The 12,486-nt window shown below is 50.8% G+C and overlaps 1 protein-coding gene across 1 annotated transcript in view; it reads right to left on the bottom strand.

Annotated features, from left to right (window-relative positions):
* The window catches only part of LOC148323441 (anosmin-1), a 77,996-nt gene that overhangs the window by 23,232 nt on the left and 42,278 nt on the right, over positions 1-12,486 (bottom strand). The window contains exons 3-4 of the mRNA XM_088315436.1: positions 9,743-9,805; positions 8,786-9,008 (exon numbers count right to left, since the gene is read on the bottom strand). Coding sequence (XP_088171562.1) covers positions 8,786-9,008; positions 9,743-9,805 — 286 coding nt within the window. The remainder of the gene's footprint in view (positions 1-8,785; positions 9,009-9,742; positions 9,806-12,486) is intronic.

Below are 12,486 nucleotides of genomic sequence, written 5' to 3' on the forward strand. Positions count from 1 at the left end.
GATGGCTTCATTTGCAAGCCTGTCACAACATATTACACAGTGTTGGTTTAAGGAACGTGGGCCAAAACGACTGCCGATATTCAGCTTTTGTTTTCTTGGAGCTTTCTTCTGTCAAACACGTTTGATATTTTTACTCATTTTTGCAAGCTTGTGGGCTAACCGTATGTGACCGAGATGAGCATTTCAAACTCTTACTTAGTAAAATGATTTTTGGTCAGGGCCCCCTGGTTTACACCACTTATATATGGTATCGGTTTGTCGCACTTGTAACTCGCTGCTACCTGCTTTTCTATAGCACGTAGAGCCATGTTGAGACAAGTAGGGAGTACCTTGTTGTCCCACGAGAGATTTCTGTGATTTATGTGAGATTTCTGGCTGCAGTGGTGTGTTTTAGCAGCTGCTCACATGCGTGTTCACTTTCATTCCTGCACTTGCATTCAGCCTTGTAAAGGCTGTGCACACAATGAAGGTAAGTGCAGGAGGTCAGCCTAATACTCATCCAAGACTGAATTCGCGGCCATTAAATAGAAGATAGAAGCGTCTGCTTTGCTGATAATGAGATTGGGATTCGACCGCATCGTCGATAAGCAGTCACGCCCTTTAGAACGTTAAATTGGACCGCTGGCGTCCAAGACACGCTTGAGGCTACCGCAGCGCTTGTTGGTGGGCAGCGTGATCAAGGCCGTGTTTTGACTTCACAGCATTTCATCTAATTGCAACTCATAAAAGGGGATTGGATGAACATGCTGGAAGATGAAGAAAGGGCCCCTTGAGCAGAATGTGGAGTCTTTTGTTGAGTCCCTGCGATAACAGCATCGTACATGCGTACAGCTGGGGGTCATTGCACTGCGGTTTCACAGCTCCGCGGCTTGTGTGTTTGTGCGCACCAATGGACCGACGTGTCACATTTCCTGCGCCGCGACGTGCGCCTGGGTAACCGCAGCATTCCTCCCTTCCCCTCCGCCTTAGCTCATCTTCTCACAAAGTCACCCAAGTCCTCCTGATGCAGACACTCGAAACCAAACCAGCGCACATCTGTGCTCGCTGACTGGCTTCTTCCGCAAAATGTGGGAGGGTATCAAATGGACTTTCTCGCAGCTTTGCGCCTTCCAAAGATAACTTTCGAGTCGGGCTCGCTCCCAAGAATCACACAGCGTTCGTCTTTCAATGGCCCCGCGTGCTTACTCCAGGCACCATGACGTAACTATACTGTCGAAGTGCCATTTGGGTGGGGGTGGGGGTTTTGGGGTCCATTCATGTCTTCATCGTGCCAGCAATAATCATTTCCACCGCTAACACACTAGCTGTCGCTCGGACTGCGCTCCTCACGGACAGTGAAAGAAAAACACCATGTAGGCGGATGAGGGCGGATTCGCTAATTAACTTTCATTAGATTACATTCAATGTAATCATTTTGACGTCTACATTTTACGCTCCATTTTTTTTCCTCCAACATATTAACATGAGGGATGATCATTCGGGTTGCATCAGTATAGGGCAAGGATTTCTAACTGTGGTGCACGCACCATGGCCTCCAGCGGGTGCGTGGGATTCAAAGGGTCTGCTATAATGAGCCACCCATCCATTTTCTATGCTACTTTTCTTCATTAGAACTACACCTTGAGGTATATCCTGGACTGGTCGCCAGCCAATTGCAGGGAACATATAGGAAAACAACTCATTATGGAGGCTTGCATGTTTTGGGAATGCAAAGTGGCGCCATGAAGTAATACCGTATGTGTTAATCAGGGAAAGCAACCAAGTGTTGCCAAATAAAACATCTGACTATAAATGAGTGTCGTTGTTATATATAAATAATGTAGCTGTTGTGATGCACAGATTGATGGATAAAAACATCTGGTTTGGGTTAATGTGATATCCAGGTCAAGAAAGGACCAACGCTTGACTCACATTTACAGCTGTGGTCAACGTAGGGTCTTCAGTGAACTTAACAACTTAAGCATGTTTTTGCAATGGGAAAATTGAAAAAAAATAAAATAAATCAGCGTGTGTACAAATAGTTGTCTCCGGAGTGCCACAGTCCATTTTAACACTGTAAAATCAATCAATAAAAGCAACTATCAAAATGACATATTGCTAATAAATACCCAAACGGTATTTTATTAGTTTATTTTCCATGGTATGATTCTCTCACTAAGATACTTATGAAGCTACCTTAGAACTGTCTCTGCTAGTGTATTTTTATGCTAGCATATCAACTGCTAGCAAATTATGTTATCAATAGTAGTCCCAACTGTCATGATTTGTATTTGTTATTTTTGGTTTAGTATTTGGTTTCATGTTTTGGCCTTGTTCATGTGTCTTGTCTCGTCTTGTCTATTGTGTCCACCTGTGCTCGTTTACCCAACCCCTAGTGTCAACCAATCCGGTCCTTCCAACCCTCCATGTCTTGTCCAGGTGCTCCTCGTTGTCTCGTCAATTTGTGTGTATTTAGTTCCCTGGTTGCTTTCAGTTCTTGTTGGTTCATTGTCATTTTAAGTGTCGCTTGTCCCTGTCGCTTGTCCCGGTTGCCTGTGCCTGTTGCCAGTTCCTGTCGCCTCTCCCTGTCGTTGGTTTCCTGTCGTTAAGTTTTTCCAAGTTCCTTGTTTGCCTTAGTTTTCTGTTTAATAAATCCCCTTTAAGTTACCCCTGCCTGGCTTCCCTGCGTTTGGGTCCTCACCTTCCTCAACCTTGACAGAATGAACCAACCAATACTGGACCCAGCAGGAAGCTCACGGCGACGAGTTCGCCGTCGCCGCCCAAGCTGGTACCCCCCTCAGCCTGCCGACCAACCCCTTCGTGTGAGTTCCATATGTTCCGCCAAGCCAGTTTGCCACTCTTCTTCGTCTTGTGTTAACATCTTTGATTACGACACCATTTTGTCCCCCCATGTTTTTGTTAATTCAGATTTAGATGATGACCCCTATTTTCAGTTGTCTGATTCCGAGTTTGACCCAGATTTTGATTTTTCTCATGAGTTTTCTTCTCCCAGTCAGTTTTTGTCACGGTTTCCTTTCGAGTCCTTTGAGTCCACACCTGAATCACACCCATCAGACCTTTACTTGGGCACCCGGTTGGCCATCTATCCTGGACCTCCGCGAGGTGGTCAACGACGGCGCCCGAGTAAAGGATCTGCCACCTCTCGTAATAGCACCCACTTTTTACACCCTGAGTCACGTTTTTCCAATTCACTTAGTTCACTTCGTCCGTCTGTTTCTGTACCTCGTCCACAGTCGGTTTCTGCACCACCTTCCGTTCGACCCACGTTTTGTAGCGCACGTTCACCAGCCCCTGTAGTCCCGGTCCCTCGTGTCCTTCGCGTCTCCCGTTCCCCTGAATCCCTATGGCGGCAGGCTGATAGGGATCCGGCCCCCGACCCAGCTCCTCACGAGCTGCAGCCTCCAGTGCCGGCCCCTCGCCAGCTGCAGCGTCCCGTCCCGGCTCCTCGCCAGCTGCAGCGTCCCGTCCCGGCTCCTCGCCAGCTGCAGCGTCCCGCCCCGGCTCCTCGCCAGCTGCAGCGTCCCGTCCCGGCTCCTCGCCAGCTGCAGCGTCCCGTCCCGGCTCCTCGCCAGCTGCAGCGTCCCGTCCCGGCTCCGCGCCAGCTGCAGCGTCCCGTCCCGGCTCCTCGCCAGCTGCAGCGTCCCGTCCCGGCTCCTTGCCAGCTGCAGCGTCCCCTCCCGGCTCCTCGCCAGCTGCAGCGTCCCCTCCCGGCTCCTTGCCAGCTGCAGCCTCCCGTCCCGGCTCCTTGCCAGCTGAAGCCTCCCGTCCCGGCTCCTCGCCAGCTGGGGCCTCCCGTCCCGGCTCCTCGCCAGCTGGAGCCTCCCGTCCCGGCTCCTCGCCAGCTGGAGCCTCCCGTCCCGGCTCCTCGCCAGCTGCAGCGTCCCGTCCCGGCTCCTCGCCAGCTGCAGCAAACCACGCAGCCTCCAGAGTCCCACTCGGGCTCACCGCCAGCTGCTGAACCCTGTTCCGGCTCCTCCCCAGCTGCTGAGCCCCGTCCCGGCTCCCCGCCAGCTGCTGAGCCCCGTTCCGGCTCCCCGCCAGCGGATGAGCCCCGTTCCGGCTCCCCGCCAGCGGATGAGCCCCGTTCCGGCTCCCCGCCAGCGGATGAGTCCCGTTCCGGCTCCCCGCCAGCTGATAAGCCCCGTCCCGGTTCCCCCCGAGCTGCTGGGGCCCGTTCTGGCCTCCCGAGAGCTGCTGACCCCCGTTCCGGCGCCTCGCCAGCGCTTCAAGTCCCTGTTCCGGCGGAGCACGTCCTGCGTCCGCCACCAGTCCCGGCGGAGCACGCCACGCGTCCGCCACAAGTCCCTGTTCCAGCGGAGCACGTTCTGCGTCCGCCACAAGTCCCTATTCCGGCGGAGTACGTTCTGCGTCCGCCACCAGTCCCTGTTCCGGCGGAGCACGCCCTGCGTCCGCCACAAGTCCCTGGTCCGGCGGAGCACGCCCTGCGTCCGCCACAAGTCCCTGTTCCGGCGGAGCACGTCCTGCGTCCGCCACCAGTCCCTGTTCCGGCGGAGCACGTCCTGCGTCCGCCACCAGTCCCTGTTCCGGCGGAGCACGTCCTGCGTCCGCCACCAGTCCCGGCGGAGCACGCCACGCGTCCGCCACAAGTCCCTGTTCCAGCGGAGCACGTTCTGCGTCCGCCACAAGTTCCTATTCCGGCGGAGCACGTTCTGCGTCCGCCACCAGTCCCTGTTCCGGCGGAGCACGCCCTGCGTCCGCCACAAGTCCCTGGTCCGGCGGAGCACGCCCTGCGTCCGCCACCAGTCCCTGTTCCGGCGGAGCACGTCCTGCGTCCGCCACCAGTCCCTGTTCCGGCGGAGCACGTCCTGCTTCCGCCACCAGTCCCTGTTCCGGCGGAGCATGCCCTGCGTCCGCCACAAGTCCCTCTTCCGGCGGAGCACGTCCTGCGTCTGCCACAAGTCCCTGTTCCGGCGGAGCACGTCCTGCGTCCGCCACCAGTCCCGGCTCCGGCGGAGCACGCCACGCGTCCGCCACAAGTCCCTGTTCCGGCTGAGCACGTTCTGCGTCCGCCACAAGTCCCTGTTCCGGCGGAGCACGTTCTGCGTCCGCCACCAGTCCCTGTCCCCGCTGCGCCCGGCCCGCCGCAGCTCCAAGTCCCGGCCTCTGGTGCGCCCGGCCCGCCGCCGCTCCAAATCCCTGCCTCGGCGGTGCCAGACGGCCCGCCGCCACCCCACTTCCCTGTCCCGGCGGCGCCCGAGGACACGCCGTCGCTTCCCGTCGCTGCCTCGGCGGTGCTCGACGATCCGCCGTCGCCCCAAGCTCCTTTTTCGGCGGGACTCGACGATCCGCCGGCGCTCCAGTTTCCTGCCTGGGCGGTGGATGACGACCCGCCGTCGCTTCTCGTCTCTGCCACAGCGGCGCCCGACGAAGCGCCGCCGCTCCACGTTCCAGTCTCGGCGGCGTTCAACGACCGGCCGCCGCTCCACGATCCAGTCTCGGCGGCGTTCGACGACCGGTCGCCGCTCCACGTTCCTGTCTCGGCGGGGTTCGACGACCAGCCGCCGTTCTACGTTCCTGTCTCGGCGGGGTTCGACGACCAGCCGCCGCTCCACGTTCCATTCTCGGCGGCGTTCGACGACCGGCCGCCGCTCCACGTTCCTGTCTCGGCGGGGCTCGATGACCAGCCGCCGCTCCAAGTGCCTGCATCGGCTGCGCCCGCCCCGTCGCTGCTCCAAGCTCCGGTCTCGGCTGCATGCGGCGTCCAGCCGCCGCGTCTCGTCTCAGCCTCGTCAGCGGACTCCATGCAGTGTTCGGGTCATCCTGGACGTCCGCCTGAATGGCCGCCCTTGGACTTATGCGTCTGTCCTCCCGGACGCCCGCCTGAATGGCCACGGCTAGACTCCCTGGTCTGGTTTCCCGGACGGCCGCCTGAAGGGCCACGGCTGGACTCGCTGGTCTGGCCTCCCGGACGCCCGCCTGACCAGCCTTGATTGCGGACTGTGGTCCCGCCTCCTGGCCCCCTTCCGCCCACCCTGATTTTGGACAATTTTCTTTTGTTTGTGTTTGGGACGTCTGGGATCCGTCCCTTAAAGGGGGGGTACTGTCATGATTTGTATTTGTTATTTTTGGTTTAGTATTTGGTTTCATGTTTTGGCCTTGTTCATGTGTCTTGTCTCGTCTTGTCTATTGTGTCCACCTGTGCTCGTTTACCCAACCCCTAGTGTCAACCAATCCGGTCCTTCCAACCCTCCATGTCTTGTCCAGGTGCTCCTCGTTGTCTCGTCAATTTGTGTGTATTTAGTTCCCTGGTTGCTTTCAGTTCTTGTTGGTTCATTGTCATTTTAAGTGTCGCTTGTCCCTGTCGCTTGTCCCGGTTGCCTGTGCCTGTTGCCAGTTCCTGTCGCCTCTCCCTGTCGTTGGTTTCCTGTCGTTAAGTTTTTCCAAGTTCCTTGTTTGCCTTAGTTTTCTGTTTAATAAATCCCCTTTAAGTTACCCCTGCCTGGCTTCCCTGCGTTTGGGTCCTCACCTTCCTCAACCTTGACACCCAACTACATCACTACTTTGTGCTTTCTGAACTCAAGTTTACTATTTATAAAGGTTAACATACGGGCTGCTAACATGTTGACATTTTATAAATTTTGAAATTTATAAAACTACTGCAAAATCCTTATAGCTCTGCCAAAGAGCTTTTAGCATGCTAGGTGTTCGTTTGTTAGCAGTTATCATAATTACAATTTACATTTAGTTGTGATTGAAGTTGAAAGAAATATTCAGTCCACTTATATCTCCCAACAAATCTGTTAAAAACAACAACAAAAAAGTCGGTAGAAGGCTCAATTCAAATATCGGTTGTAATTTTTGTAGTTCATTCTAACATTGGCACACTTTTAAAGTAAATCAAGCTGATTCAAACAAGCCAAACTAAAATAGATTGTGAATTAACATGAAGGTTTTTTGTTCCAGTACAGTTTTACTGTATCGTTGGCAAAATATTAGAAAATGCTTTTAGATACAAACATGGACTTTGTTGCCTATCACAAGCCAGTTGAGGGTCCCAAGATGCTCATGCACATTTGGACACATCTGAAAATGATCTCACCGGGGGGAAATGCTCCATTTCACCCTGCTTGTGTTTGCTAATAGCTTCCAGCATCATATATCATCGTGGCAATAACTGCACACACATACACATCACCCGCTTGTGCACACATAGAAACAATTATACCCTTTAAACCATGAGCGACTAATTAGACCTTTGACACAGAGAGGCCATAAGAACAATTTCACTGGAACGTCGGAGCGTAATGTTGGTGTAATTTGGAGTAAGCGCGGCGGCGACAACGAGCTGTCATGCGCTTCCTTCAATGACGACATAGCGGGGCCCATATGTGAAGGTCTCCAAAACACGCTTGATGGTTTTCATTGACCGGGTCACAGGAATGTTCCAAGGTTAGCGTTCTTTTCATCTTCCCTTATTAACATTCTGTTCACCTTTTGGGGCATGACATCCAGCATTGGAGTCGCTTTCTTGAAATCACCATCTGCGTCCATAGGGTGGCATTCCAGATTGCGTGCACTTGCCGGTCATTACTGAGCGCAGTGACGGGGTGTGTGTGTGTGTGTGTGTGTGTGTGTGTACTGTTGCCGCAGTGTGATTAAAAACAGGTCATGGCAGCCAGCGTTCAAAGATCAATGCGGACTTATTGTCCGCTGCTCTCTGTTATGGCCTTGAGCGACCGACAACAACAACGTGCTGAGAGCGGACTGTGCAATGGTTCATTCAGTTGACATCTCAGCACCCTCAAAACGTAACAACTCACTCAACCCACACAAGTGGCACAACTCAACAAAATGCTGGAGGAGAACTAAAACACGTGCTGAATTTCGGCTCATTCGGTGATATTCCGCACTAGTGATTGCCACATTTTCTCAAATACTGGCCTTTAATCTACTCTACTTTCTCCACACACACACACACACACACACACACGCACCCCCACACACACCCCCACAAGCATATACATACAGACTGGAAACACAAAATTCAAAGACTGAGCCTCAAAACTGTGAGCCGGACACGCTAATCACTAGCCACTAGAGTGCTACCTGTTTTGAAGTCATTTAATACTCCTATAAATCCAAATAAAGGCACCTAAGTTTAGTTTAGTAACTAAACACCCCGACCCTATAGTGTATAAGAAGAAATGTGGTATTTACGATTTTTTTTTTAGCTTGGTGCCTGTTCATTTGAAATTGGGGACACTGAGAGTTTGAAGTAGCCCTTCAGTTCCAGAAAATCCGTGGAGAAAAATGATGGGAAACAAATCTCATATTGTATTTCTTTTAAATGTAGGCCACCAAACACGATGCATCCTTTTAGAAAAAAAAATACTAACACAAACACGATGCATCCTTTTCGACTTAAAAAGAAATAAATACTAATACTTTTTTAATCACAAGATAAAAATTTCCAAGCCCTTCAATCATCCATCCGTTTACTGAACCGCTTATCTTCTGGTGTGCTGCAGCCTATCCCAGCTGTCTTTGAGTGGGGTACACCCAGAACTGGTTATCAGCCAATCACAGGGCACAAATAGACAAACAACCATTCCCACCTCGGGACAATATAGAATGTTCAATTAACCTACCATGAATGTTTTTGGAACGTGGGAGGAAACCAGAGTACCCGGAAAAAACCCACTCAAGCATGGGGGGAGAACATGCTAACTCCATCAGGAAGGCCAAAGCCTGGAACCGAATCCTGGACCCCTGGACTGTGAGACCGATTTGCTATCCAATGATAATTTTGTTTGGTGTCGCTTACCTTTGTACAGGTTCTTGGGGAGCTGACAGGTGTGGCCGCAGCCATTGGAGCAGCATTTCTTGACAGCCGAGCACTCGCCGTCCTCCTCGCAGCTCTCCACGCAGGCCGCCGCAAAGCCGCTGGCCTTCTCCGGAGCGGGACAGTCGCCCTGCTTCACACCCTCGATGGACTTGAGGAACTCGCAGCTGGTGAGGCACTCGTAATGCTTCTTGGGAAAGAGGGGCTGGGGAGGAGGAGATAAAAAAAAAAAAACATGTCAGTGATCCTCTTGTTTGCATTAAATCTCAACGGAGGAATGAGTAAACAACTTTCTTTACTCTTTAACATTCAAAAAGTTGAGAAAGAAAACAACTTTAAAGCCGTTTTTGTTTTATTACCGTTTTTTTTGCACCATTAGGCGCAATATCAATGAACGGGTCTATTTTTATCCATTTTCATACATGAGGTGCACCGGATTGTAAGGCTCATTATCTTTGTGAAGTGTTTTATTTATTCTAATTCTATCACGCGTTTATTTGATCGATTTTGGTCATTCTCCTTTTTTTACACTCTTTCCTCCTGGATCGTTGCCATCACGCCGGAGATGGGAATTCCAGGTCCAGAAGATAAAAACCCTGTCACAGTTTAACTTTGCGCTGGTTTACCTGCCAGCTAAGTGAAAGCACTTGTGGCTAAAGCCAAACTATGGCATGGATTTACATTCTGGACCTGGATTTCCCGTCCCGTCAACACCACAACATATTTCTTAAACTGAGTTGTGCTTGTGACTGCTCTAGCGTGGAAAAATGATTCCTGCAAAGTTCTGAGGCATAGATTTTACTTCAACCTATTTTGTAATCCATTTATGTGGGTTATTTAATTAAATGTTTCCGCGCTACCCCAGGCAATTCCTTACTGTGCTTTTAAATGTTCCCAATAAGGCAAGACAAATGGTGTATATGTCTGTTAGTGACATACCTCGCATAGATCCTGACACTGGTTTTCCTTCAGATCCCAGGATTCTTTGCAGGGCTCCAGGCACTGTTAAAAAAAAAAAAAAAGGAGAACAGGTGTCAGCGACATCAAAAGAGGTTTGATTCCCAAAGGCCACACACACGCCTCCTTTTTGCTACAGATGCCCCGCATACCTTGAAGAGACATAAATAATCTCGATCTTTAAGCAAACACAGCCGAGGTAGGTCTATTCGGCGCAGAAAGACACGCCCTGTCTCTTCTAATCTAGTGCTATTTGGATTCTTGTTGCTGTAGCCTCTGACAGATTCCTCCTTCGAGGCCCCCTTAACCAAGCACCCACCCTATGACCACCGCACCCTCCGCACCCTCAAACTGTCTTCACTTTATGCTCTTCACTCTGCCACTTCACCTGCTCCTCATTTTCATGTCCAGGCCTGCTTTTGTCCATCTGGCACCAGTAGCAAACTCCTCCCCTTTTTACCATCGGCTTCATAAACATCACACTTTTGCCTTCAAGTTCCCGGGATTCCCACATGGAACACATTCACTAAACTTTTGGCACAGGTGCAGGATAAAATCGGTGTGGCACGAAGCCACTTTGACAAACATCATGGGATGATAGAATTTCGAATTCGGTTGAAAAGCGTTTAATAGATCAGCTCACTCCAATTCAATAAGCGTGATTGTGCGCAATACAGACTGGCAGATGCAGCCTAAGGGGAGGGTGTTCATTTGTGACCAAGATAGATGGCGGGGAGACGGGGGGCGGGTGTTTCAGGGTTTCTGGTGCTGAGGCCGCAGTGAAATCACACAAAGCGATGCCAGACTGCATCTGCGAAGCGACCAGAGCGGCCCAAACCGCAGCGACCGCAGCCAAAGCCACTCACTGCACACATGCCTCATCTTAGCATCTTAGCAATGTGACACTGGCAAATAGCTGCACACATTCTTGATGCGTGACACAGCGATCATTTTGCATGGGGTGGAAACATGCATGCTTAGTTGAAAAAATAAAAAAAAAATCAACCCGACATTTTTTCCAATTTTGGGCACATGACCATGTGAAAGGGTCGTTTGCAAACCCGGAAATGTGAAAGTTAAACACATGAAATGCACTTTTCTTCCACCCCGTTGGACTAATAGAAATTGCAATGACGACAAATATTTTATACATCACAGCAAACGCTAACTGCTGTCACCTAATTATCGGGATTCCCCTGTGCTGTTTGCAGGGGCGCTGAAAAGGGGGGTGTAAGGAGAAGGATTCTAGGGGCCCGGGATCGATTTCTTTTCATGGGGCAAAAATCCACCGGCGGTCTGAGTTGATATGATTGTTGGTGTGACGTAGTAAATTGGATGAGGTTTGACTACAACACAGATTTGAGCTGCCTTTATTCGATTCTAATTTGATATTTACGTTAGACTTCGCCTTCCTCCGCCATTAATTGAGTTGACCAGATACCCAGTATGCTTTAAAATCCATCGATTGGTGATCGTCTTTAGACATCACCTCGTATAAAATCTTGTGCTAAAATCAACAAGCTACATCTTTGACTGAAATCTTGACGTCTTGCTTTAGAACTGCACCCTGTCAGGCGCTGACGAAGACGTTTCTGGCAACCTCGCGTAAAATGAAAATTGTGGCTGAAAACAAATATGTACCTTGCGCCCTTTTGAAAAGAAATAATTCATCCCCAGAAGTTTGCGGGGGATCTGTTGGGACTGGTAGAGCGCTGAAAAGGAACTTGGACTCCAGATTTCACAACTATCTTATTGAAGATCACATTTCAAGAGAATCCAGTCGAACTGGCAGCTATACAGGCGTATGGGATAACGGCGCAAGCCCAAACCCTGCACAGCTCAGTCGCTTGATGGCGACGACATGCAAGCACACGAACAATGCGAAACTTGTCACACTGACCATGGTCTTTGGACAGCACCAACATTTGAACTTTCTGGAATTCAGCTTGAGCGAGAGCACCTCCTCATTGAACCCGGCAATGAGATTTCAGTGCTGGGTGGCCGCAGCTCGTAATTACGACCTTTTAATTTGCTCATTAAGCGTCTCGGCTGTTATTCTGACATTACCCGTGAAAAGTTTATTTGCTTTTTTTGGGAGTTGCGCAGCGCGGGCGAATGATGAAACATAAATCTGGCTCGTGTAGGGACGTGGTGCGAGCCCACGCCTGTCAGCTCTCGGTTCAACTCAACATCATGCTCTCCAAGGGCCAGGTGGTGGGTGTTTCACCGGCGCTTTTTCAGGGACGTCTTTTTTTTTTTTCTATCAGCAACCTCATGATGGTCCTTTACAATGATGTCATACATGCCGTGCGACTCAAAAGGACCAATGAGTGAGGTAGTTACGAACTTGTGGGAGCTCCGTAGTAAACACAAACATTTTGAGATAACATCTGCTGCCTCCAAGCGTTCCCTTTGCCGCGGTATCATCATCTGCTACCGATGATAAACGATGAGCTCACAACACCAAATCTGCCACCCCCTCAGGAATCGGAAGGTAGTCGCAATCTCACAATGAAAGCGCAGCGACGGCTGCATCTAAAGGACGCTCTCCCAGTCAGGCGTCCACATACTAAAGCCCAGTAAATCCCTCCAACAAATCAATGAACACACGCATGTAAGCCCAAGGATCAGGCTCATTTTACTCATTGAAAGGTCTTGTGTGCGCCGACTGAATGCATTCCTTGGCCTTTTTTTTTTTCTTTGGGATGAATCTCCTTCTGGCTCTT

The sequence above is a fragment of the Idiotropiscis lumnitzeri genome, chromosome 14 (assembly GCF_059441095.1).
Source record: "Idiotropiscis lumnitzeri isolate Australia: NSW breed Sydney's pygmy pipehorse chromosome 14, RoL_Ilum_1.0, whole genome shotgun sequence".
NCBI classification, from domain to species: Eukaryota; Metazoa; Chordata; class Actinopteri; order Syngnathiformes; family Syngnathidae; genus Idiotropiscis; species Idiotropiscis lumnitzeri.